At 37.7% G+C, this 25,970-nt stretch overlaps 1 protein-coding gene across 7 annotated transcripts in view; it reads right to left on the bottom strand.

Annotated features, from left to right (window-relative positions):
- RIMS1 (regulating synaptic membrane exocytosis 1) overlaps positions 1-25,970 on the bottom strand; it is a 491,301-nt gene that overhangs the window by 384,444 nt on the left and 80,887 nt on the right. For 6 of the 7 annotated variants that reach the window (XM_025382124.1, XM_025382126.1, XM_025382128.1 and 3 more), the window contains exon 2: positions 25,856-25,936. The exons of the other annotated variant lie outside the window; for it this stretch is intronic. In XM_025382124.1, coding sequence (XP_025237909.1) covers positions 25,856-25,936 — 81 coding nt within the window. The remainder of the gene's footprint in view (positions 1-25,855; positions 25,937-25,970) is intronic. 7 annotated transcript variants of the gene reach the window in all.

Raw genomic sequence — 25,970 nt, 5'->3', positions numbered from 1 at the left:
AATTAATTATTCCAACAACTCTTGGTTCACCCACTGGTTAGTTGAAGATGCTGAATTCTTTTCAGAAGCTCCAAAGAATAACAAGAATTTCACAGGAGGGCAATACCATAATTTATTCAGCCATTTTTCTATGGGTAGACATTCATGTTTTTCCAATTTATCACAGTAAATACTTTTGGTATATATATTATTACATACTGACATCTGATTTCTGCTTGAAATATTCCCAGAAATGGGATTACTAGCTCAATGAGTATACATAGTTTTTTGTTTTTGTTTTTGTTTTTAATTCCTAAGTAAAGAATTTCAGATTCTGAATTTAGTTCTCATGGACCCCAAAGAACTTGGATAGGCAAAGCAGAAACTGGATGGAATTTTGAATGGAAAGAATAAGATAGATGAGGAAATGGCAATAGGAAACAACAAGATGAGCCCATGTGGCAATCAGGATTCAGACTCAGTAAAGCTGGTGGTATAATTTTGGGGCAATTAGATACGAGAAATTGGTTACTGAAAACAGGCTAGCATGAATCTTGATGTCAACTGAAAGAATTCAGATTTGCTGCTATAGGAAACAAAGAACCATTTATAATTATTATTGTGACATTTGCAATAATGGGACAAATGATTAAGCATCCTTTCAGAATTGGAAGAGAAAAAAAAACTCCAGCAGTCTGCTGACCCACACATATTTGAGCATGGTGTTCTTTTCCAGACCATATGGACTTTGGCAGTCTTACTTTCCTTAGAAACTCCTTGAGTAACAGAACTAGAACAACACTCACTGTTCAAATGCAAATGCTTTCTCATCAACTCAAAATTGCTCCTATTATCAAGTTTGAGAAATATGACAACAGCAAAAGCCCTCTAAGGACACAATCAATGACACACCACAGGCAACTCTCTATTCCCAGCCCTTTCTTCTCTTCTCACAAAATGAAACCAGAAAGGCTGCTCAGCCAATCAACCTCAAACCCTTGACTAATAAGTTCACCTTCCTCTCAGTCTACATATCTTTGTTTTCTATCCTAGCTGACCGTTCTGGAATGATAATGATATTGTGTATCTCTCATCAACCACTAGGTCTAGCCAGTGTAGTCTTATTATAGCACAAAAGGTCAAGTCTCTAGGTATCTGTGGTGTTTGGCATTTGTTGTGGACTGAACGTTTGTACCTTCCCAAAATTCTTATGTTGTAGTCTAATCCCCAATGGGATGGTATTTGGAAGTGGGACCTTTGAGAGTTAAGTCATGAGGCAGAGCCCTCATAAATGGGATTAGTGCCCCGTATAAGAGGAGACACAAGAGAGTTTGCTTCGTCTATCTCTGCTCTCTGCCTGTGAGGACACTGTATGAAGATAGCTGTCTGTAAACCAAGAATAGGGTCCTCAACAGAACTTAATCAATTCTGGCACTCTGATCTCAGACTTTCAGCCTCCAGAACTATGAGAAATAAATGTCTGCTTTTAAAGCTACCTAGTCAAAAGCATTTTTAAATAGTAGCCTGAACCAAGATGATATTTTACAGAAGCCCCTAGGTTTATACAATATCAGTTATAACACAACAATTGCTCTATCAAAAAAAAATGTGGAGCAGTTTGATGTGAAAGCAAAATAATCCATCACCTCTACCATATACAAAATCTAACCACTCTGCATTTTTCTCTTTGACTATTTTTACTTCTTTTGTATGTCCTGTAAATATTAATATTCTCTATGGCTCCATCATTTATCCTCTTCTCCAAATACTCTGTAATGCTACCATCCACTCCCTAAGCATCAGTGTCACCTTAACTCAGGAACCCCACAGTTTTCACAAATTCTGCCCAGAGTTTCAGACCCTTAGTTATGATTCCCTATTGGACATTTTTACTGAGTCGAAAGCACTGTCACACAGCAGGACCCTTGGGCTATTGCCCATTCTGGTTGATTGATATTCATTCTATTTGGTAATGCCCACACTGCACTGGTGGATAAATATTTTTCATATCATGCCTGGTCACAATACATCCAACTTAGAATATCCCAAATGGAATCCCTCAATTATTTCTACTGCTTCTTATCAACTACACATCATTTGTTTCTCTCTCAGTTAATGGTGCCATCAACTCCACTGCTCAAATAAGAAACTTCAGAGTAATTTCTATTTTCCCCTTATTCAACATCTATATCCAGTGATGATGTCTAGTTGTTTTTGCATTAGATTCTTATTCATAATCCATACTCTCCTCCCCACCACAAGGTATCATCAGTTTCTTGATCACACATTGCCATCGCTCATCTGGCCTATTGCCTTAGCCTTCTATCTGGTTGTGCTAATTCCACCATCTCCATTTTCCTGATTTCATCCACCAGAAACATTTACAAGTGATTCAGTCAGACGAGGAATAAGAAAAAGTCACGGTATAGATATTACTAAAACAAGCTTCCTATTATGAGCATTCTTGTGCTAGACATTATGGATACCATGAGAAAAGACCTAGTATCTCTCTACAAAGAAGGTGAAACATTTAAAAAATGAAACAAAACAAAACCCAAAGTTCTTATGGTTTCCCGACATCCAGTTAAGTTTGAATTTCTGATGTACAACAAATAATGTTTCAGTATCCGTATGCCCAAGTATCGAATAAGACATACTTTTATGAAAAAAAAATTAACTGTATCTGAAATTTAAATTTAACTGAGGGCTTGATATTTTTATTTGCTAAATCTAGCAATTCTAAGTGTAATAAATAATGACCTATGTTAAAGTAAAGATATTCAAACTATAGAACTACTACAAAGTAGAGAGACTAACCCTGCCTGGGAGGCATAAGCAGCCTTTGGAAAGAAATGACACCAGTTAAAGTGATTAAAAGAAGTTTACTGGTGTGTGTGTGTGTGTCCATACATATACATGTATGTCTCAGACAAAGTGAGGGGCACTCTAGGCAGAGGAAAGAACACTTACAAAGGCAGGAAGGAGAGACTCAACACACTGTGTTTGCAGTGGCGTGCTGATAAATGTTTAACAAATTGTTTCTCAAAACTAGATAAATAAAAACAGAAAAGAAAAAAAATACCAATTATTGAATTACAGGGTTTGTCAATTTCCATGGTGTACATACTCCCACCCAAGACATATTTCAAACTTTAAATAGGATGTCACTTTAACATGGAATTGGTAAAAGATGTGTAGTGTAATATTTCCACCATGAAGATATAATATATAATGGATGTGCATAACTCAAGAGCATAGACAGTGATGTGTATCAATATAATTAGGAAGTTGGTGAGTTGAGCATTTACCTTTATTTTAATATAATTTATTTATTTTATTTTATTCGATTTGATTTGATTTTAGACAGGGAGTCACTCTGTTACCCAGGCTGCAGTGCAATGGTGTAATCATAACCTACTATAACCTCGAACTCCTGGGCTCAAGTGACCCTCCCACCACAGCCTCCCGAGTAGCTGGGACTACAGGCACACACCACCATGCCTGCTAATGTTTTACTTTTTAATTTTTTTGGAGACAGAGATCTCACTATGTTGCCCAGGCTAGTCTCAAGTTTCTGGGCTCAAGCAATTCTCTTGCCATGGCCTCCCAAAGAGTTGGGATTACAAGCATGAGCCATCATGCCCCGTCATAATTCAATTTTAATAATAGCCCTATTTAAACTAGATTGCAAACTTTTTGAATATTTAACAGTTGACTCTCCCAAGCTAGTATGGGCTGTCTCATGTACATTACTGTGTGCTGGTGAACTACAATCTGTATTGGTGGAGTACAAAGTGTTTGTGTGAAGGGTGGAGAGTGTAGGAGTGCTAAGGGATAGCGAAGGGGAGGATGTTGGACCTTCCTTTTATACCACCCTCATCAGCTTATAGAAAGATAGATGGATAGGCAATAATGATGATAGATACAAAGATAATAGATAAATAGATAGATATGTACATACATACATATATATATAGATGGATACATAGATATGAAGGTTTACAATCTCAACTTACAGGATTCAGCTTACAGTGTTCTGTTTGTTTCTATGCAATGAAATAAAAAGAGCACCTGGAATCAGAGGTCTGAGTAATAGCTCGATCACTTACTGGTAACCAGTCTGAGAATTAATTTTCTCAAAGCACAAAGTATAATATAATAATGCCTTCTTCTCTGGGAAAAAAAATTACCTAAGGTTTAATGTGTTGAGGGCTTGTAAATTATAAATTGCCAGATAAAAATCTTAGTATCACTGTGGTTTCTACTTTTTTTTATAAGATTGTGCATTTGCTGCTTCTGTAAAAGGTAAAGCTGCTTCTGTAAAAGGTAGAGACACAGCCCTATTTGTCACAGTATAGCTCCAGCAGTACAGTTTTTTTTTCTTTTCCTTCCAAGATCATCCTCTTAACATTAGCTTTGAGTCCCTCTAGGCATGTCCACAACCTTTACTTCCCATTTCCCTTTCTGTGCCTCCTTCTATTTCATCTAAGAATTATTTAGCATTTCAGAATAGAGAGATGTTTTTTAAGCCTTTTTGCATTCTTCTCAGGTTGATATAAACATATTAGAGAAATCCAATGTTCATTAGACACAGTTTCCTTGTGTCTAATGCATTCTGGTTACAGCTGTCGAAACAATCAACTATACTTACAATTGATTATAAACAAATCAATCAGTAAGTAAAAATTAACATATTTCATAAGTTACAGAATGTTACTGAAAGCATGTGGAAACCTATGATAAACATAATATACATTAACAAAGATAGAGAAATGCCATGAAATCCAGACACTGGAATTTAGGCTTTACATGATAGGCAACAGCAAACCAACATACATTTTTGAATCAGACAGTAATATGATAAAAATGGAATTTAAGAAAGAACATCTTTTAAATATAAAAGATGGTTTGCTATGTAAGTAGCTTCTTCATATTGTACTTAAAATTTATCCACAATTTATTTTCCCCAAGTTTTGTGTAATTAGTAGACATAAAATCTGTGCAGAAGAAAACATAAATCTGTCCCTGTGCTCCACATCTAAGCATTCAGGACAGTCTGGAAAGAAAACACAAAGAAGATGGCAAGTAATCATTTTTCTTGTTGTGTATTCTACAACATCACTCTTCTGGTAACCACATCTGATGACTTATTTACTTTTAACTGAGAATTTACCAATGTCAGATTGTACAGATTTACTGTACAATCTGACATTTTCTCAAAAGAAAAAAGTCACAGTCCCTATGCCAATGTTGAAAGAAAAGAAAAAAATCAAGTTTATGTCAATAATAAAAAAGCTCTTTTGTTCTGATTATACAATACTGACTGGGTCTTTCCCTGTATAACTTAATCTCTAAACTTAATATTTAAATGAGAAATAGAAAGAGAGACCAAGTATGAGAGTGAGAGCATGAGCACGCTCTTGGTGGTTTCATTCTGGTATCCAATCCCACTTAAGAACCTATTGACCCTTTTTTACAACAATTAGGAAAATAATAGAGAACTAAAAGAGAGCCCATAAACTTACAGCAGATCCAAGAAACACACAAATAAGAGGTAGAACATGATGTGTGCTCTAGGTAAGACGGATATAACCAAAGCTCAGGGAAGAAAAACTTTTGGTGAGGGGGGTGGCCAAGTAAGTTTTGGAGGAAATTGTTTTGGAGCAGAGACTTGAGCCACAGGCAGGATTATCATTGGTGGAAAAGGAGGAGTGGGTGAGATATTAAAACAAGTAGTGGCAAAAGCTCAGGGTGGAAATAGAAGGGAAGGACATCTTCAATGAGTAGGGAATAATGTGGTTTTGTAAAACATTTAGACCAGAGAAGGTACTGTCAAAGAGAAGACAATTAGGCGCTGTGCAGGCCTAAAGGCCTCCAGAGAGGGCAGCTGCTCTGAGCAAAGCTGGGTGGGATGAATTAGACTAGCAAAGAAATAGAAGACAAAAGGCCAAGGGGTATCCAACTCCATGCAAAAAGGAGAGCCTGAAATATGAGGATGGGAGTGAGAACTGACAGAAGGAACAGATGTGAGACGATTCAGAGATTCAGAATTAGACCTGACAGGACACAGTGACTGATTACACTTAGGGAGCACACAAGGAAGTGGGGAGCTGAAGATGACTCAGGGGTTTCCCATCTGCGTGACTGTGAGAAATGAAATGTCATAAATAGATGAGAGAAGGTGAAGACGGATGCATGACTGTGATTGTGCTTGGGTTTGTTGGGGTGTGATGTGGAAGGAAATACCGAGCTCAGTTCCATTTTAACTTGGAACAAACAACATAATATTTGAGCACCCTTATGTGTAAAGTAGCATGCACTGTAGAGAGGCAAAAACTTTAAGTTTTGTGTTAATACCTACAGTCACACACACACAGAAATAGAACTCAAAGTCACACGTTTTCCAAGCCTGAACATTTCTCATAAATGTGTCCCAAGACTATCAGCTGAGGTATCATACTAAGTAACAAGGCCTCATAGTAAAGTAACACTGCAAAAGACCAGTCTGAGTATTTTAACATTTTTAATGCTTCAAAGGATAATAGAAGGTGGAAATGGCTCCCTGGAATTGCATGGAAATGCAGTTAGAAAAATCAAAGTGATAAAATGAAAGATGCCTTTATTCTCCTCCCTGATCCTCCATATCCTCTACTCCATAATTTAACGGCTCAGTTTGCCATTATCAATAAGGGAGATAATATAATCCATCTTGAAATCATTTGTCAATTGGCATTCAGTATTCAAATCAAATCATAGTTCAAACAACAACAAAAAAGCAATTTATATCAAGTTCCAATGGCATAGCTTAGTCATATGCATTATAGTACACCAATGACTTCCCCTCAATACAGTCTCTTTCTTCAAGAGATGAACACTGCAGCTGGGGACACAAGACAAAGGAAATGAAAAGGTGAATGATTTAAAAAATAATAATAAACTAAGGCTACCAGAGAAAACATATCCCTAGACAGCACACGACTTACTGCCAAATGACTAGTGCTCTTTAAAAGTATTGCAGGATTAGAGATTAAACTCCCTTTCTGCAAACAAAATAAAGAAGAGCCTTCATGGTTTATAAATAATGAAACTTAGATGAAAAACATTACCAATTGTAATTTTGTACATTCTCTGTCAACTTTCATCTTTTCTATGAATTTTTTCTAATATGCGTGAATACCACAAAGAGCGTGACCTACTCACTGATTATATATCATGCCTACCATACTAGAATAAATTATTTGAATTAAGAATCCTATGGTATTCTTGTCTTCTAGCCCCAGTAGATTGAGCAAGAAGAATGCTGCCAGTGAATCCTGATCTGAATAGTTAAAATGAATAACCAGAAGTCAGTGGGTAAATGAACATGATTATTAGTGGGTAAATGCAAATGAGCAAATAATTTTCTTTTATGTGCCTCAGTTTCCTTATATGTAAAATGGAGACAGTAACAATACTTTATAAAGTTTCATGAGGGTTAAATGCACACAAAGTGCCTAAAACAGAATAGCACATAATTGCAGTTATTGTTACCAGAGTTGATAGAAAATCAGCAAAAAGCTAAAATTAGACACTCTTCTGCTTTAATTTTATGCAGAACTTAGACCAATGAGAAGTTTTGAAAATTTAGATGTGTGCTCTTTTTCTTTTTGATGTTCCCATATGGAATGACTCTATTGTGCCGCAGAATCTTCTTTTCTGTGGATTTCTCTAAGGAATCAGAAAAGAAATGCATACTTTAGGGAATGTAATTCCCTAAAAGTACTTGCCTTTTCTATCCTTATTTTTTATTAACTTTCCTTTGGTAATTCCCAGTCCCAAAATCTCAGAAAATTTTTGTCTTGTCTCTTCCTTGTCCCTTTCATAACTACATCCACTTGTCATTAAGGCATACCAGTTTCTTCTTTCAGATGTCTTTCTCATCCATTTTTTCTGGAGTCATTGCCATTATTCCTAGTATTATTAGCCATGTCTCATCTATTCTAATCATCTACTAATTGGTCCCTTTGTCTTCAGGAATGCCATAGGCTCATCCATCATGCATATTCCAGACAAATTCATTATCCTGAAACTTTCCTTTCAATTGGATAGCTCCATGTTCAGATACTTTCACATCTCCCTTCAGAGTAAAATCTGTTTATCAAAGATGGACTTCAAGGACATTCATAAACTGGCCTCAACTGCCTTTCACAGGTTTGCATTCCTCTAACTCACTGGCCAAATACACTTTTCAAATCAGACTATATTTTCAATGTCCCCATTGCCTGGCTAATTCATTCTGACTCCTGAACTTTTACCCACATTCATAATGTTTAAGATTTGTTATATGTATAATAGATGAGTGCATTCATTTCACCATTATCATTTTTCACTAAATACACATTAATTCACTGCATGCTTTGCCCAAGGTCCTAGGTATTATCTTTTTCTTTTATTTAATATCTTCCTTCTAACACTAGTGCAGTAGCCAGTGGGTACCGATCTCAGTTGCCACCAGTAGAGTCCACACCACCATCATATTTTGCCTTCTTTGCCTATAAGCTTCCTGTTTTTTTTCACAACAACCAACTGTTTTCTTGGCACAGGCAGACTGTTCTCATCCTGGACAAATGACTCTGTAGGAGAGCAGAGGAAATACCGGTGATTCACAGAGTAACCAGGCTGAGCCCTGAGGCACAGCAACTTTCTAATAATAATATTGCCAATATTTATTTATCCTTGCAACATCTGTACATGAGTTTTGAAAGAGAGGTCCAATTCAGTGATATTCACATTAATTTTGACTTACAAAATTGTCACCCATCTCATCTAATCTTCATTTTTACTGAGCATATTAGTGGTACATATCAATGATTCTAAATCAAGAGAGTATGCCAAAATCACTTAGGAAAATTTTCCAAATACATGTTTCCTGGCTTCCCTACTCATGCATAGTAAGGAGCATTTGATACATAATGGGGTAGTGTGTCATGGAATATAACCTTCTAAAAACTGATTCTATGCCTTTTTACATCATTTCCCTCAATAAGAAACATACAGAGATAAAGATACAGCCTATATTTTGAGAGGATTGACCAGAAAATTTATTCTCAAATTGTGTCAAGTACACTATAAGATCTTGGTAAATATTTGTTAAATTAATGAAATAAATGAATAAAGTAGAGATTTTTCACTGATACTTGAGTAGAATATATGAACAATATTTATATAGTACTTTACGGAATACACAATGCTCTCAAAGTATATGTCTAAAATTTCATGGATTTTCAGGTCTAGAATCCAGTTATCTTCCCCTGTCCTGCTGGGTGACCCTGGGGCAAGCCACTAATATAGTTCATGTTTTGTCTTCCATATGCAGGCCAAGTACAAGCATCATCAGATCTTGGTTGTTGCCACATCATGTGGCTTAATGTAAAGCTGCCGTTAAATAAACTCAATCAAAAGTCTGCTTGGGCTTGCACGACCTTAGTTACACACACACACACACACACACACACACACATACACAGTAGAACTACTTAAGTTCTACTCTTCCAGAACTAAATGCTTTTAATAGCCAAGAAATTGAAGAGGGCACCATCTTCTCTGAGCATTCAGAAAGAGAAAAACACAATATTATCATTAAAATAGCTATGGCAGAACAAGGGGCTTTGTAAGACTTTGTGAATTGGCATAGAATGATTTGCATAAGCCAGCAAATCATATAAAAAGAATGAAGACTATAAAAGCCTCACAACTTTTTAAAATTCTGTCACTTCCTAATTATAACCATGAATTGGAAATGTCAGTGTTCCTAGAATTCTCTATTTTCAAATTACTGGCTCTACTGTCTTTATTCTAAAAGGCGAAAACTTTTTTTCCTAGTTGGATCTTTTTTCTAATATCAATAGAAAATTGATATTAATCCCTACTGCAGGTGGTAATACAACTACAGCCTGTGATATTAAACATCTCTTATTTTATGTGAAAATAACTTTTAACCAAGCAAGAAATTAAAACTCAATGCAATTTTGTTATAAACATGGCTAAAAATAGTACAGAGAAGGCCTGTCTCTGAAAAATAACTTTCATTCATGATGAAATATATGACTAAAAGATCCTTTGCATTTGGTAACATATTCTTTTTCTTCTTGACTGAATTTTACTCAGTAAATGAGATATATTTTTAAAAGGTGCAATATTTGTATCTAGCATATATTTTAAAAATCAGTTTCTTCACGGGTATCCAAACACCTACAAAATTACTAAATCTTCTGTCCCAAAAGAATATCAGAGTAAAAAAAAAATCACAATAAACAAACTTTAAATAAGTTTAAACAAGTGGAAAAATCTAGCAATGTTTCCATTTTTATTCAATTTTACTTTTCATAATTTTTGCCTTCAATATTTCAAGTGTTATATAAGTATACCTAAAGTAACACAAGCAAGATTTCTAAAGTATTCAATAATAGATGCCATTTAAGATACAATTGCATCCATAGTAGGATGCTTAGGATTTAATGAGAAAATAAGTACATACGTATTCTGCATTCAAAGAACAGTGATCCTCTTAAGCATATTAGAGATTACACATACGATTGGAGCCTCCTCCCCTTAGTGCACAGAAGCTCCTCTTCTCTCTTCTCCCTCATTGCTTTCAAAACTTCATAATTTTTGGCATGTGGCCAAATTCCACATGCTTCATCTCAGCTGCCACCAGTAGAATCCAGACCACCATTATATTTTGCCGCAACTGCCACAACCATCTCCTAAAAGTTATCTTATTTCCTTACAACCCATTTGCTACACAACACTAGATCATGATTCCCCCTTCTTTGAAGTGCTTTAAGGGTTTCTCAATATAGGTCTTAGATAAAAGCCAAAGACCTGCAAGAGCTCTAGGATGGAACCCTTGCTTGTCTCAGACATTGCTCTTTCTCCTTACTTGCTTTCTCTGGGCTTCTTTACTTCCCTAAACATGATACTCTGTTTTCCACATAAGGACCACTTCACATACCATCATCTTTTCTGCCTGGAATTCCCTTTTCCTGGCTCTTTACAAGGCTGATTTCTCACCTTTCAAGTCTCTTTTTAAATGCCACCTCCTCTTAGAGCCTTCCTTGAGCATACTTTCTAAATAGCTTTCCCAGTGTAGTTCTCTTTCACTGCATTCAGGTTAGGCCTTCGTTAAAAGTAAAGGGTTTTATCATCTATTTTTGTTTGCTGTTTAGATTGTCTCCTCCCATACCCCAAGCTTTACAAGGACAAAGACTCTGCTTTGTTCATGATAATATCCAGTGCCTGGCAATATGTTATGCACACAGTACAAACTAAATATTTGTTGAAGAGAGAATAAATAGGCCAATTCATGGCATAAAAGCAATGAATTGTTTCCTCTACTGCACACTCTTCCACCAGGTGAAGAAATTCATTTCTCTTCCTTTTAACGCTACCTTCTCAGCCAAAGCTGTTTTAACAGAGAAGGAAAGACCACATGGTTCAGCAGCAGCAAAGGGGCAACAGCTCCGAAAACAGAAAGGTGGGCTAGTTTTCAATGTTCATAGGGTCTTTCCCAGACACTGGGAGAAATTATATTCATGATGGGGGTGTGTCTGAGGTGGTAACAGTCTCCAAGTGGATTATTCATTCTTCTGTGTTGTCCCTGACATTTCTGCCACCCACTACTGTAGGAAGACACAGAGTTGTGAACATTAGACCACACAGCCTGAAGATCATGTCTAGTATGCAGAGCTTAAAGTCCTAGAGAAATAATGACAAGAGCTTTTATCCAACTATTCACAATATCAGAGACCCATTCACACTTTTGTTTAATCTATTAACTGATGTAAGACATAAATGCAATATGAGATATGTGATTATAAATGAGAAATCATATTTTCAAGCATAAACATATATATTTCCTAACATGCTATGGGAAAAGTATACACACACACACATGTATAAAAACACACACATCATATATAAAAACTATCCCAAAATGAATCAAAGACCTAAATGTAAGATCTAAAAGTATAAAACTCTCAGAAGAAAACATGGGGGCAAATCTTAATGACACTGGATATGAGAATGATTTCCTGGATACAAGATCAAAACCACAAATAACCAAAGAAAAAAATAGATCAATTAGACTTCATCAAAATTAAAAACTTGTGCTTCAAAAGTACTATCAAGAAAATGAAAAGACTGGGGCAAAGCAAGATGGCCGAATAGGAACAGCTCCAGTCTCCAGCTCCCAGCGCGAGTGACACAGAAGACAGGTGATTTCTGCATTATCAACTGAGGTACTGGGTTCATCTCACTGGGGAGTGCCGGACAATCGGTGCTGGTCAGCTGTTGCAGCCCCACCAGCGAGAGCTGAAGCAGGGCGAGGCATTGCCTCACCTGGGAAGCGCAAGGGGGAAGGGAATCCCTTTTCCTAGCCAGGGGAACAGAGACACACAACACCTGGAAAATCAGGTAACTCCCACCCCAATACTGCGCTTTAAGCAAACAGGCACACCAGGAGATTATATCCCACACCTGGCCGGGAGGGTCCCACGCACACAGAGCCTTCCTCATTGCTAGCACAGCAGTCTGCGATCTAACTGCAAGGCAGCAGCGAGGCTGGGGGAGGGGCGCCTGCCATTGCTGAGGCTTAAGTAGGTAAACAAAGCTCTGGGAAGATCGAACTGGGTGGAGCTCACAGCAGCTCAAGGAGGCCTGCCAGTCTCTGTAGACTCCACCTCTGGGGGCAGGGCACAGCTAAACAACACCACCACCACCCAAAAAAAAAAAAAAAAAAAAAAAAGGCAGCAGACAGAAACCTCTGCAGACGAAAGCAACTCTGTCTGACAGCTTTGAAGAGAGCAGTGGATCTCCCAGTACGGAGGTTGAGATTTGAGAATCGACAGACTGCCTACTCAAGTGGGTCCCTGACCCCTGAGTAGCCTAACTGGGAGACATCCTCCACTAGGGGCAGACCGACACCCCACACCTCACACGGTGGAGTACACCCCTGAGAGGAAGCTTTCAAAGCAAGAATCAGACAGGTACACTCATTGTTCAGCAGTATTCTATCTTCTGCAGCCTCTGCTGCTGACACCCAGGCAAACAGGGTCTGGAGTGGACCTCAAGCAATCTCCAACAGACCTACAGCTGAGGGTCCTGACTGTTAGAAGGAAAACTAACAAACAGGAAGGACACCCACACCAAAACCCCATCAGTACGTCACCATCATCAAAGACCAGAGGCAGATAAAACCACAAAGATAGGGAAAAAGCAGGGCAGAAAAGCTGGAAATTCAAAAAATAAGAGCGCATCTCCCCCTCCAAAGGAACGCAGCTCATCGCCAGCAAAGCTGGATGGAGAATGACTCCGGATCAAAGCTGGACGGAGAATGACTTTGACGAGATGAGAGAAGGCGGCTTCAGTCCATCAAACTTCTCAGAGCTAAAGGAGGAATTATGTACCCAGTGCAAATAAACCAAAAATCTTGAAAAAAGAGTGGAAGAATTGATAACCAGAATAATTAATGCAGAGAAGACCATAAACGAACGGACAGAGATGAAAACCAAGACACGAGAAATACGTGACAAATGCACAAGCCTCAGTAACCAACACGATCAACTGGAAGAAAGAGTATCAGCGATTGAGGATCAAATGAATGAAATGAAGCAAGAAGAGAAATCTAAAGAAAAAAGAGGAAAAAGAAATGAACAAAGCCTGCAAGAAGTATGGGATTATGTAAAAAGATCAAATCTACGTCTGATTGGCGTTGCCTAAAAGTGAGGGGGAAAATGGAACCAAGTTGGAAAACACTCTTCAGGATATCATCCAGGAAAACTTCCCCAACCTAGTAGGGCAGGCCAACATTCAAATTCAGGAAATACAGAGAACGCCACAAAGATACTCCTCGAGAAGAGCAACTCCAAGACACATAATTGCCAGATTCACCAAAGTTGAAATGAAGGAAAAAATTTTAAGGGCAGCCAGAGAGAAAGGTCGGGTTACCCACAAAGGGAAGCCCATCAGACTAACAGCATATCTCTCGGCAGCAACTCTACAAGCCAGAAGAGAGTGGGGGCCAATATTCAACATTCTTAAAGAAAAGAATTTTCAACCCAGAATTTCATATCCAGCCAAACTAAGTTTCCTAAGTGAAGCAGAAATAAAATCCTTTACAGATAAGCAAATGCTTAGAGATTTTGTCACCACCAGGCCTGCCTTGGAAGAGACCCTGAAGGAAGCACTAAACATGGAAGGGAACAACAGGTACCAGCCATTGCAAAAACATGCCAAAATGTAAAGACCATCGAGGCTAGGAAGAAACTGCATCAACTAACGAGCAAAATAACCAGTTAATATCATAATGGCAGGATCAAGTTCACACATAACAATATTAACCTTAAAGGTAAATGGACTAAATGCTCCAATGAAAAGACACAGACTGGCAAACTGGATAAAGAGTCAAGACCCATCAGTCTGTTGTATTCAGGAGACCCATCTCACATGCAGAGACATACACAGGCTCAAAATAAAGGGATGGAGGAAGATCTACCAAGCAAATGGAGAACAAAAAAAAGCAGGGGTTGCAATACTAGTCTCTGATAAAATAGACTTTAAACCATCAAAGATCAAAAGAGACAAAGAAGGCCATTACATAATGGTAAAAGGATCAATTCAACAGGAAGAGCTAACTATCATAAATATATATGCACCCAATATAGGAGCACCTAGATTCATAAAGCAAGTCCTTAGAGACTTACAAAGAGACTTAGACTCCCATACAATAATCATGGGAGACTTCAACACCCCACTGTCAACATTAGACAGATCAACGAGACAGAAAGTTAACAAGGATATCCAGGAATTGAACTCATCTCTGCAGCAAGCAGACCTAATAGACATCTATAGAACTCTCCACCCCAAATCAACAGAATATACATTCTTCTCAGCACCACATCACACTTATTCCAAAATTGACCACATAATTGGAAGTAAAGCACTCCTCAGCAACTGTACAAGAACAGAAATTATAACCAACTGTGTCTCAGACCACAGTGCAATCAAACTAGAACTCAGGACTAAGAAACTCAATCAAAACCGCTCAACTACAAGGAAACTGAATAACCTGCTCCTGAATGACTACTGGGTACACAACGAAATGAAGGCAGAAATAAAGATGTTCTTTGAAACCAATGAGAACAAAGATACAACATACCAGAATCTCTGGGACACATTTAAAGCAGTGTGTAGAGGGAAATTTATAGCACTAAATGCCCACAAGAGAAAGCTGGAGAGATCTAAAATTGACACTCTAACATCACAATTAAAAGAACTAGAGAAGCAAGAGCAAACACATTCAAAAGCTAGAAGAAGGCAAGAAATAACTAAGATCAGAGCAGAACTGAAGGAGATAGAGACACAAAAAACCCTCCAAAAAATCAATGAATCCAGGAGTTGGTTTTTCGAAAAGATCAAGAAAATTGATAGACCGCTAGCAAGACTAATAAAGAAGAAAAGAGAGAAGAATCAAATAGATGAAATAAAAAATGATAAAGGGGATATCATCACCGACCCCACAGAAATACAAACTACCATCAGAGAATACTATAAACACCTCTATGCAAATAAACTAGAAAATCTAGAAGAAATGGATAATTTCCTGGACACTTACACTCTCCCAAGACTAAACCAGGAAGAAGTTGAATCCCTGAATAGACCAATAGCAGGCTCTGAAATTGAGGCAATAATTAATAGCCTACCAACCAAAAAACGGCCAGGACCAGATGGATTCACAGCTGAATTCTACCAGAGGTACAAGGAGGAGCTGGTACCATTCCTTGTGAAACTATTCCAATCAATAGAAAAAGAGGGAATCCTCCCTAACTCATTTTATGAGGCCAACATCATCCTGATACCAAAGCCTGGCAGAGACACAACAAAAAAAGAGAATTTTAGACCAATATCCCTGATGAACATTGATGTAAAAATCCTCAATAAAATACTGGCAAACCGGATTCAGCAGCACATCAAAAAGCTTATCCACCATGATCAAGTTGGCTTCATCCCTGGGATGCAAGGCTGGTTCAACATACGCAAATCAATAAACGTAATCCAGCATATAAACAGAACCAAAGACAAAAACAACATGATTATCTCAATAGATGCAGAAAAGGCTTTTGACAGAATTCAACAGCCCTTCATGCTAAAAACTCTCAATAAATTCGGTATTGATGGAACGTATCTCAAAATCATAAGAGCAATTTATGACAAACCCACAGCCAATATCATACTGAATGGCCAAAAACTGGAAAAGTTCCCTTTGAAAACTGGCACAAGATAGGGATGCCCTCTCTCACCACACCTATTCAACATAGTGTTGGAAGTTCTGGCTAGGGCAATCAGGCAAGAGAAAGAAATCAAGGGTATTCAGTTAGGAAAAGAAGAAGTCAAATTGTCCCTGTTTGCAGATGACATGATTGTATAGTTAGAAAACCCCATTGTCTCAGCCCAAAATCTCCTTAAGCTGATAAGAAACTTCAGCAAAGTCTCAGGATACAAAATTAATGTGCAAAAATCATAAGCATTCTTATACACCAGTAACAGACAAACAGAGAGCCAAATCATGAATGAACTTCCATTCACAATTGCTTCAAAGAGAATAAAATACCTAGGAATCCAAATTACAAGGGATGTAAAGGACCTCTTCAAGGAGAACTACAAACCTCTGCTCAGTGAAATAAAAGAGGACACAAACAAATGGAAGAACATACCATGCTCATGAATAGGAAGAATCAATATTGTGAAAATGGCCATACTGCCTAAGGTTATTTATAGATTCAATGCCATCCCCATCAAGCTACCAATAAGTTTCTTCACAGAATTGGAAAAAACTGCTTTAAAGTTCATATGGAACCAAAAAAGAGCCCACATCTCCAAGACAATCCTAAGTCAAAAGAACAAAGCTGGAGGCATCACGCTACCTGACTTCAAACTATATTACAAGGCTACAGTAACCAAAACAGCATGGTACTGGTACCAAAACAGAGATATAGACAAATGGAACAGAACGGAGTCCTCAGAAATAATACCACACATCTACAGCCATCTGATCTTTGATAAACCTGAGAAAAACAAGAAATGGGGAAAGGATTCCCTATATAATAAATGGTGCTGGGAAAATTGGCTAGCCATAAGTAGAAAGCTGAAACTGGATCCTTTCCTTACTCCTTATACAAAAATTAATTCAAGATGGATTAGAGACTTAAATGTTAGACCTAATAACATAAAAACCCTAAAAGAAAACCTAGGTAGTACCATTCAGGACATAGGCATAGGCAAGGACTTTATGTTTAAAACACCAAAAGCAACGGCAACAAAAGCCAAAACTGACAAATGGGATCTAATTAAACTAAAGAGCTTCTGCACAGCAAAAGAAACTACCATCAGAGTGAACAGGCAACCTACAGAATGGGAGAAAATTTTTGCAATCTACTCATCTGACAAAGGGCTAATATCCAGAACCTACAAAGAACTCAAACAAATTTATAAGAAAAAAACAAACCACCCCATCAAAAAATGGGCAAAGGATATGAATAGACATTTCTCAAAAGAGGACATTCATACAGCCAACAGACACATGAAAAAACGCTCATCATCACTGGCCATCAGAGAAATGCAAATCAAAACCACAATGAGATACCATCTCACACCAGTTAGAATGGCGATCATTAAAAAGTCAGGAAACAACAGGTGCTGGAGAGGATGTGGAGAAATAGGAACACTTTTACACTGTTGGTGGGATTGTAAACTAGTTCAACCATTATGGAAAACAGTATGGCGATTCCTCAAGGAAATAGAACTAGAAGTACCATATGACCCAGCCATCCTATTACTGGGTATATACCCAAAGGATTATAAATCATGCTGCTATAAAGATACATGCACACGTATGTTTATTGTGGCACTATTCACAATAGCAAAGACTTGGAATCAACCCAAATGTCCATCAGTGACAGATTGGATTAAGAAAATGTGGCACATATACACCATGGAATACTATGCAGCCATAAAAAAGGATGAGTTTGTGTCCTTTGTAGTGACATGGATGCAGCTGGAAACCATCATTCTCAGCAAACTATCGCAAGAACAGAAAACCAAACACCGCATGTTCTCACTCATAGGTGGGAACTGAACAATGAGATCACTTGGACTCGGGAAGGGGAACATCACACACCGGGGCCTATCACAGGGAGGGGGGAGGGGGGAGGGATTGCACTGGGAGTTATACCTGATGTAAATGACGAGTTGATGGGTGCTGACGAGTTGATGGGTGCAGCACACCAACGTGGCACAAGTATACATATGTAACAAACCTGCACATTATGCACATGTACCCTAGAACTTAAAATATAATAAAAAAAAATCATAAAAAAAAGAAAATGAAAAGACTATTCACTAAATGGGAGACAATTTTGCAAATCATTTATGTGACAAAGATCTTCTATCCATTACATGTAAAGAACACTTATAACTCAACAATAAAAAAGACAAATAACTCATATTTCGATAGGTGGATCATCTTTAGAGAAAACCAATTTTATTCTTAAAACTGAAGAAAATATTTTGATAGATATTTCTCCAAAGAAGATATAGAAATAGCCAATAAGCCCATGAAAAGTTCATCAATGTCATTATTTACTAGGGAAACACAAATGAAAACCACAGTAAGACACTACTTTATACCCACTGGGACGTCCATAATATAAAAGACAGACAATAACAAGTGTTAACAAGAATTTAGGGAAATTGAAATTCTCTTATTTATAGGAATGTAAAATAATGCAGCTACTTTGAAATACAGCTTAGCAGGTTCTCAAAAATGTACAGTTACCATATGACCCAGCAATTTTATTCCTAGGTGTATACTCAAGAGAATTGAGAACACCCATACCCCCAAAAACTTGTACCTAAATGCTAATAGCAGTATTTTTAATAATAGTCAAAAATAGAAACAATCCAAATGTCCATTAACTGATGGATGAATAAACAAAACCTGATATACTGATACAATCACTGGGCAATGAAAGGGATAAAGTACAGATACATACTCAGAGTCTAGAAAACATTATGCTAAATGAAAAAAGCCAGATATAAACAGACACATATAATATGATTCCTTTTATAGGAAATGTCCAGAATAGGCACACTCGTAAATACAGAAAGTGATGGTTTCAGAGGCTGTATTTTGTGGAGAATGGGGTAATGAAAGCTAAAAGGTATGAAATTTCTTTTTCAGTGTGATGAAAACATTCCTGAATTACATAATGATGATGGCTGCACAGCTTTTTGAAAACCACTGAATTGTACTCCTTAAAAAGGTGAATTGTATGGTATGTGCGTTGTATCTCAATTTTTTAAAAACAGGTAATCGTCAGCAAAAACTAAAAATAAAACAAAAAAGCAGAATTTACCGATTCGTGTACCATGGTTCAATTTACTCCTAATAATGTCACCTTCCACAGAAACACAAACATAATTTGGCTAAGCATAGTTTTTCCTTGGCTATCATATTTCCTTTCTGGATTTTTACCTTCAAATTCTAACTTTATTAGTTCTAGGGTGACCAACCATTCAGTCTGCCTAGGTCTAACAGAAGTTCTCAGAACATGGGATTTTTAGTGCTAAAACATGGAAAGTTTTTGCATGACGTTGCATAATTTTCTTAAGTCCTCCAATCCTCATTTAAGTACTGCTTATACCCACTACAGACTGTTTTTTTTTTTTTGCATATATGAAATGCTTATATATTGACAGAATTTTTAATAACATGATGTTTATCACCTACTCTATGCTAAACAATGACATAACACTTAATGTCTCAGTATCACTGGTGTCTGGGTTTTAAAAAAAAATTTTTCCATAAGTTATTGGGATACAGGTGGTATTTGGTTACATGAGTAAGTTCTTTAGGTGGAGATTTGTGAGAACCTGGTGCACCCATCACCGGTTTATATTCCTTCCTTTTATCTCTACACCTCCTCCCAATGCAATTTCACTTGTTTTAATGGTTAATGTTATAAGGTAATTGCTTACAAATTAGTGTATCTTTTCTAAGTCTCTCCTGAGTTTGAAACAGAATAGCCAACTGTTTTCTGAGTGTTCCAATTGGAGATTTCCTTGGCTATTAATACTCGAATCTAATGCTGTGTGTAAACCTGCCTTAGTGCCTAAATTAGCTCTCTTCTTGATTTTATCACATCCATTTAATCTCCTGAGCTAAAATGAGTTATCTTGCCTCCTTTGCTTTCCTATCACATCTAATGAATCACTATACTCTAATTATACCACATGTGAAATTTTCTCAACTCTTCGCTACCTCCTGCCTCTTCTACCTAGTCTCCCTAACATATGTGCCTGAGATTGAAGAGTAGCCAAGTGTTTCTTGGACTTTTTAAATCCATGATAAGTCTGGAAAACACAAAAACCCCATTATTTTACATCAAATTTCAAAATAAAAAGTAGTATTAAAAGTAAAACCAAAGCTAAGGCACGAGTTGTTTATTTTCTCCAAATTAGATAACTGTCCTATTCTTCTGATGCAGCACTTCCTGCCTCTGATCTTTCTCTCTCTTTAACACATGTATACCCATATGCACCCACACACACAAATTCCCACCCACCCACGAAACCACATACACACATACACACACACTGCACTGAATTCTTATAATTTTATGTTACCTTGGCATCCATTTTAAATATAAATTGAAGGTTCTCATACCAGAAGCAGAGCTTAGCCACCACTGGCCCAGCTGCCAGTTCTCTGCCTCCTCCCTGTCCCTTAAGATGATCAATACAGATCTACCTCATACAACTGCCTCCTGGTGACAACTTCCCATGGGACAGCTAGTTACAGCTATGTGACTTGCCCACCGACCCCCAACACCTCCCCAGATATGCCACAGGGACCACCCCTCAGTACAGCATGACTCCACTGAGCTAGTCCCTGCTTGCTCTACACTCACCAATTAGAACTCCATGAGGTAAACCTGCATGGGTAACAGCCTGGACACCAGTAAAGGCTCTGGCCTGTGAGTCCCTCACTCTCTCTTTCTTGCTCCCCACCAGCTAGTTGCACGTGCATTTCTCAGACAGCTCCCAGCTTCCTGTTGGCCCTTGGAGGCATGCCCACCCCTTCTCGCTAGGATCTGTCAGTGACACACTGCTTCTGTTATTTCATGTGTTTTACTGTGTTGCCTTCTCTGTGTCTCCCTTGACTGACACACCTGAACCTAACTCTCCTCCTAGCCAGGGCTGTCCTACACAACTCTCCTGACATCTTGGTAGAAATAAACTGGACACAGCTCAGTTAAGAGCCACAGGGGTGTCTGCCATTATGAACAAATTTCCTTTGAGAGGGGCATTTGGTCACAGGTGAGGCACTTCAGCATTAGGTTGTCCACAAAGATGAAGAACTATTCTATGAAAGGCACACTATGAACATCCATGACCACCATGCTGGAGCCCCACTGACACAGGGCTAGAGTTTATAGCAACTCTCAAGAGAGACCTCAAGACCAAAGTAGAGAAAAATACAATGCATAGAGATTCCAGTAGTCAGTATATGGTTTAAATTACCCAGCACAACCTGATGTTCTGGGTCTCAGGGTAATTGTTTTCTGCTTCTAGAAGACTGTACCTCAAATTTGCATACCTACTAAACTATTCAGTCTTTAAAATCCGTATTACTGGCCAGGTGCAGTGGCTCACGCCTATAATCCCAGCACTTTGGGAAGCCGAGAGGGGCGGATCACGAGGTAAGGAGTTTGAGACCATCCTGATCAACATGGTGAAACCCTGTCTCTACTAAAAATACAAAAATTAGCTGGGTGTGGTGGTGCATGTCTGTAATCCCAGCTACTCGGGAGGCAGAAGAATCGCTTGAACCTGGGAGGCAGAGGTTGCAGTGAGCCGAGATCGCACCACTGCACTCCAGCCTGGGTGGCAGAGAGAGACTCCGTCTCAAAAAAAAAAAAAAAAAAAAAATCCATATTATTGTTGCAGGCTCTGTAAATCCTTCCCTGACCACATCAAGCCCAAACAGAATAAATCATTTTTTTCTTTTTAAACACATTTTTAGTATTGTATTTATTATTGAGTATTATTTTATTTGATTATCTAACTATCCTCTCCTCCCCCAACTTGAGAAGAAATTCTTAAGAAAAAGATTCTATCTCATTTATATATCTCATTTTTCTATCTTATACCCAAGGAATAGCAGGCATATGACTCAATTTGTTGAACTCCAGTAATATTTTGATATATTTATTACTTAAATGATGACAACTCAGGCGGCATGCTTAAAATATGACTGAGTGACATTTTAATAATAACTTAAAAGGAACACTTGGATAGTTTATATACATAGTTATCAAAAATATAAAGTATATTGACATGTGTATCCATCAATCTAGACTTGCATGATAGAATATACCAAGTGATATGAGTACTATCGCCCTGCTTCCTCTCTACCAATCTATTTCTTTTCCCCTACTCAGTTAAACTTTTAGAAAAAGTCATGTACATTTACCCTCCCCTTTTCCTGACTTTCATTTCCTCCTCAAGCCTACAGAAACACACCATTTCCACCCACTTATATGTTGAAAATGCTATGGTAAATGCCACCAATGGCCGCTATGTCACCAAAACCAAAGCACACCTTTCATCCCTTATTTCTTGATTTTCTGCTGCATTTAACACTGTTGGGCATTCCCCTTGAATCCCTGTACTACCTTGGCTTCTGGTTCTTATGATTCTTTAACTATTACTTCTTGACTGAGTTGGCCTCATAATTTACCCGTTCCTTAAGCATTGCTTTTACCTTGGGTTCACTCTTATTTTTTTTTTCTATGTAACCTTTAGTGATGTCATCTATTTCCCCAGTTAACTGAGTGCTAAAGGTTCACAGAGCCAACCTCTTGTTAGATATATATGCTTGGATAGCTTACAGGTATTAAAAAATCACTATATGAAAATCTGAACTCACCACTGTCCATCTGATATGGTTTGGGTGTGTTCCCAACCCAAATCTCATTTTGAATTCCCATGTATCGGGGGAGGGACCCAGTGGGAGGTAACTGAATCATGGGGGCAGGTCTTTCCCATGCTGTTCTCATGACAGTGAAAAGTTTCAGGAGATCTGATGGCAATATAAGGGGAAGTTTCCCCGCACAAGCTCTTCTCTTCTCTGCTGCCAGGTGAGATGTGCCTTTCACCTTCCAGCATGATTGTGAGACCTCCCCAGCCACGTGGAACTGTAAGTCCAATAAACTTTCTTTTGTAAAATGCCCAGTCTTAGGTACGTCTTTATCAGCAGCATGAAAACAGACTAATACACCATCTATGCCTAGTTTTGGTTTACAATTTTAATTCAACTTCTTGGTAGCGGCTCTTAGTCACCCAAGTCATTAATATGGTAATCCCCCTAAACTCTTTCCTTACAACCCATATTCAATTGGCAATCAAGCATTGGCCATTTTACTTCTCACTTAGCTCTTGAAATGTCTCCTTCCCATAACCTCTATTACTCCTTCCTCTAAGTTAAGACCGTATTATCTCTCCCTGACCTATTGCAATAGTTTGTTAATTGATTTACTTGTCTCTAGTTTTGCCCACTTCACATTCACAGTCCCTTTTCCCTACTTCTCCCAAAGCAATTAATACATATTATCTATATACATACATCTACTGATAAAGCAAATCTGCTTATGCCATTCTCCTAATTAAAACCCATTAATGCAATCCTCATAAATAACTGCACTGTTTATTAAATTTTGTATTTTGACACAGTTACCATATAGAGAAATCTAAGTTCTGTCCTAAAATACTAACCTGGGAGGCACTCCTAGATTTTCTACTATCTTTTATTTTTTAAAAAATATTAAAAGAGGTCTGGTCACTAGCCTCTATTGATTTTCAGACCCACTGAAAATCATAAATTACAAATTTTAAAATACTGATCTATAAACTAAAGCCTGTCCTCAATTATCCCCTTCCAATTTATTTTTGTCCTTTCCATGTTAACCTAAAAAGGGATTTATGTGGCTACGGAGAGTTCCATTCACAAACATTACTCTCCACAGAGAATCAGCTATCATAGGAATGAAAGCAAACTTTAAATTCTTCAAGTCACCGACAGAGAGGTTCATTATTTTAAACAGAAAAGAATTGAGTGAGCAAAGAGATTGCCAAAAAGCAGGATCCAAAGAATCTACAGTTGCTTCCTCCTGGCCACTAAACTCAAAGAGCCACAGGGAAGTTTCCACTAGCTGCAATTAAAGTGACAACAGATTCCCACGGCTGTAAGTCTGTGGAAAGTGAAAACAAAATAAGAGAAAAATTATCTAACGTCTTGTTTTGGAGGAGGGCAAATGCTAGTTCATATTCAATAATGTCTAATTTAAAATGAACTTTGGAATAGGTGAGACCAATTAAAATGAAACCTCGATGTGTGGAATATAAAGAGATTTTAAAATTAACGTTAATTCCTCAAAGAACTTCAATTCTAAAATAACTGAAATGTTTTCTAATTCCTAGAATATAAGATGAAAACTGGGGATGTAAGTTTTCTATGAATTATCCAAAAAGTTCCATCATACAAAAATGGCTTTATATACAGTCAGAATATCTATAGAAAAAAGAAAAATGACAACATCATTTAAAGTACTTCTTTTAAGTTTGTACTTTTTAAAATGTAATTATCAATCATTTTTACTATTACTAATTCAAAACTGTTTTTATTCCTTGGAAAATACTGATTAAATGTAGAAGATGATATTCAAGTATACTTATTGAGGTAAAACCTATAACACCTATTAAACCTCCTGAAATTTACCACATTTCATATCCTAAAACACAAATAATTTTAAATGATATGTTACTGTATGTAATATACAAAATATAAGCATTTCAATGACCAAATTAAGGGTAAAGCAGGGAGTAGAGAAAAAATCAAATCAGTCAACTCTGAGTTTCAAAAGTGAATGAGACTCTTTTGGTTGGTCATTTAATCCAACACTTAAGAATTCAATAATAAAAATGAAACTAGACGGACAATCCACTTTTGTTTTTGTTTTTGGTTTTGAGACAGGGTCTTACTCTGTCGCCCAGGCTGGAGTGCAGTGGCACGATCTCAGCTTACTTCAATCTCCGCCTCGCAGGTTCAGATGATTCTCCTGCCTCAGCCTCCCAAGTAGCTGAGATTATAGACGGCCACCACGGCGCCCAGCTAATTTTTGTGTTTTTAGTACAGACGGGGTTTCACCATGTTGGCCAGGCTGGTCCCAAACTCCATACCTCAGGTGATCTACCCACCTTGGCCTCCCAAAGTGCTGGGATTACAGGCATGAGCCACTGCGCCCAGCTGACAATCCACTTTTAAAAATTGTCAGTTACCTTTAAATAATATATCTTGAAGGTTAGATAATGGACTACCTATGCATTTCCCTTAAACACACTAGCCCCCACTTGGCAGCCTGTCTGTACTTTGCCTTCCTACTTCCCTGAGGTATTATGTTCCAGCTCATACGCATTCCAAATCTAAAACAATCAAACAAACAAACAAACAGGAAAAGAACTACTGTCACTTTAGAGCCCTAAGAAAACAGTCCCCTTCCTCCAACTAGTTTAATCCTTTCAATATGGTATTAGAAACATCACTTAACAAAAATATTAAATCCAGAGCTCAGCTAATTGTATCTAATTCAACAGTAGCCTTTTTATTACATATACAAAAGCAGCCACAGTATCTACTCTCACATGCAATGTGAATAAATCTGTAACCATGATCTGCGTAAAAGACGACATTTTCAGTCAATAAAACCAATGCCATACTCACGGTGAAGGCTGGTGGGGCTGGTTTTCAGCATTTCTTGGTGTTTTGCAGGCAGCAGGCTTCGCCATGTCCCTGACAACACACCTGGGGCGCATGATAGACAGCACAACGCACTATT

Source organism: Theropithecus gelada, chromosome 4 (genome assembly GCF_003255815.1).
Source record: "Theropithecus gelada isolate Dixy chromosome 4, Tgel_1.0, whole genome shotgun sequence".
NCBI lineage: Eukaryota > Metazoa > Chordata > Mammalia > Primates > Cercopithecidae > Theropithecus > Theropithecus gelada.
Note: the sequence above shows the minus strand (reverse complement) of the source record. Positions and strands in the feature narration are given on the sequence as shown.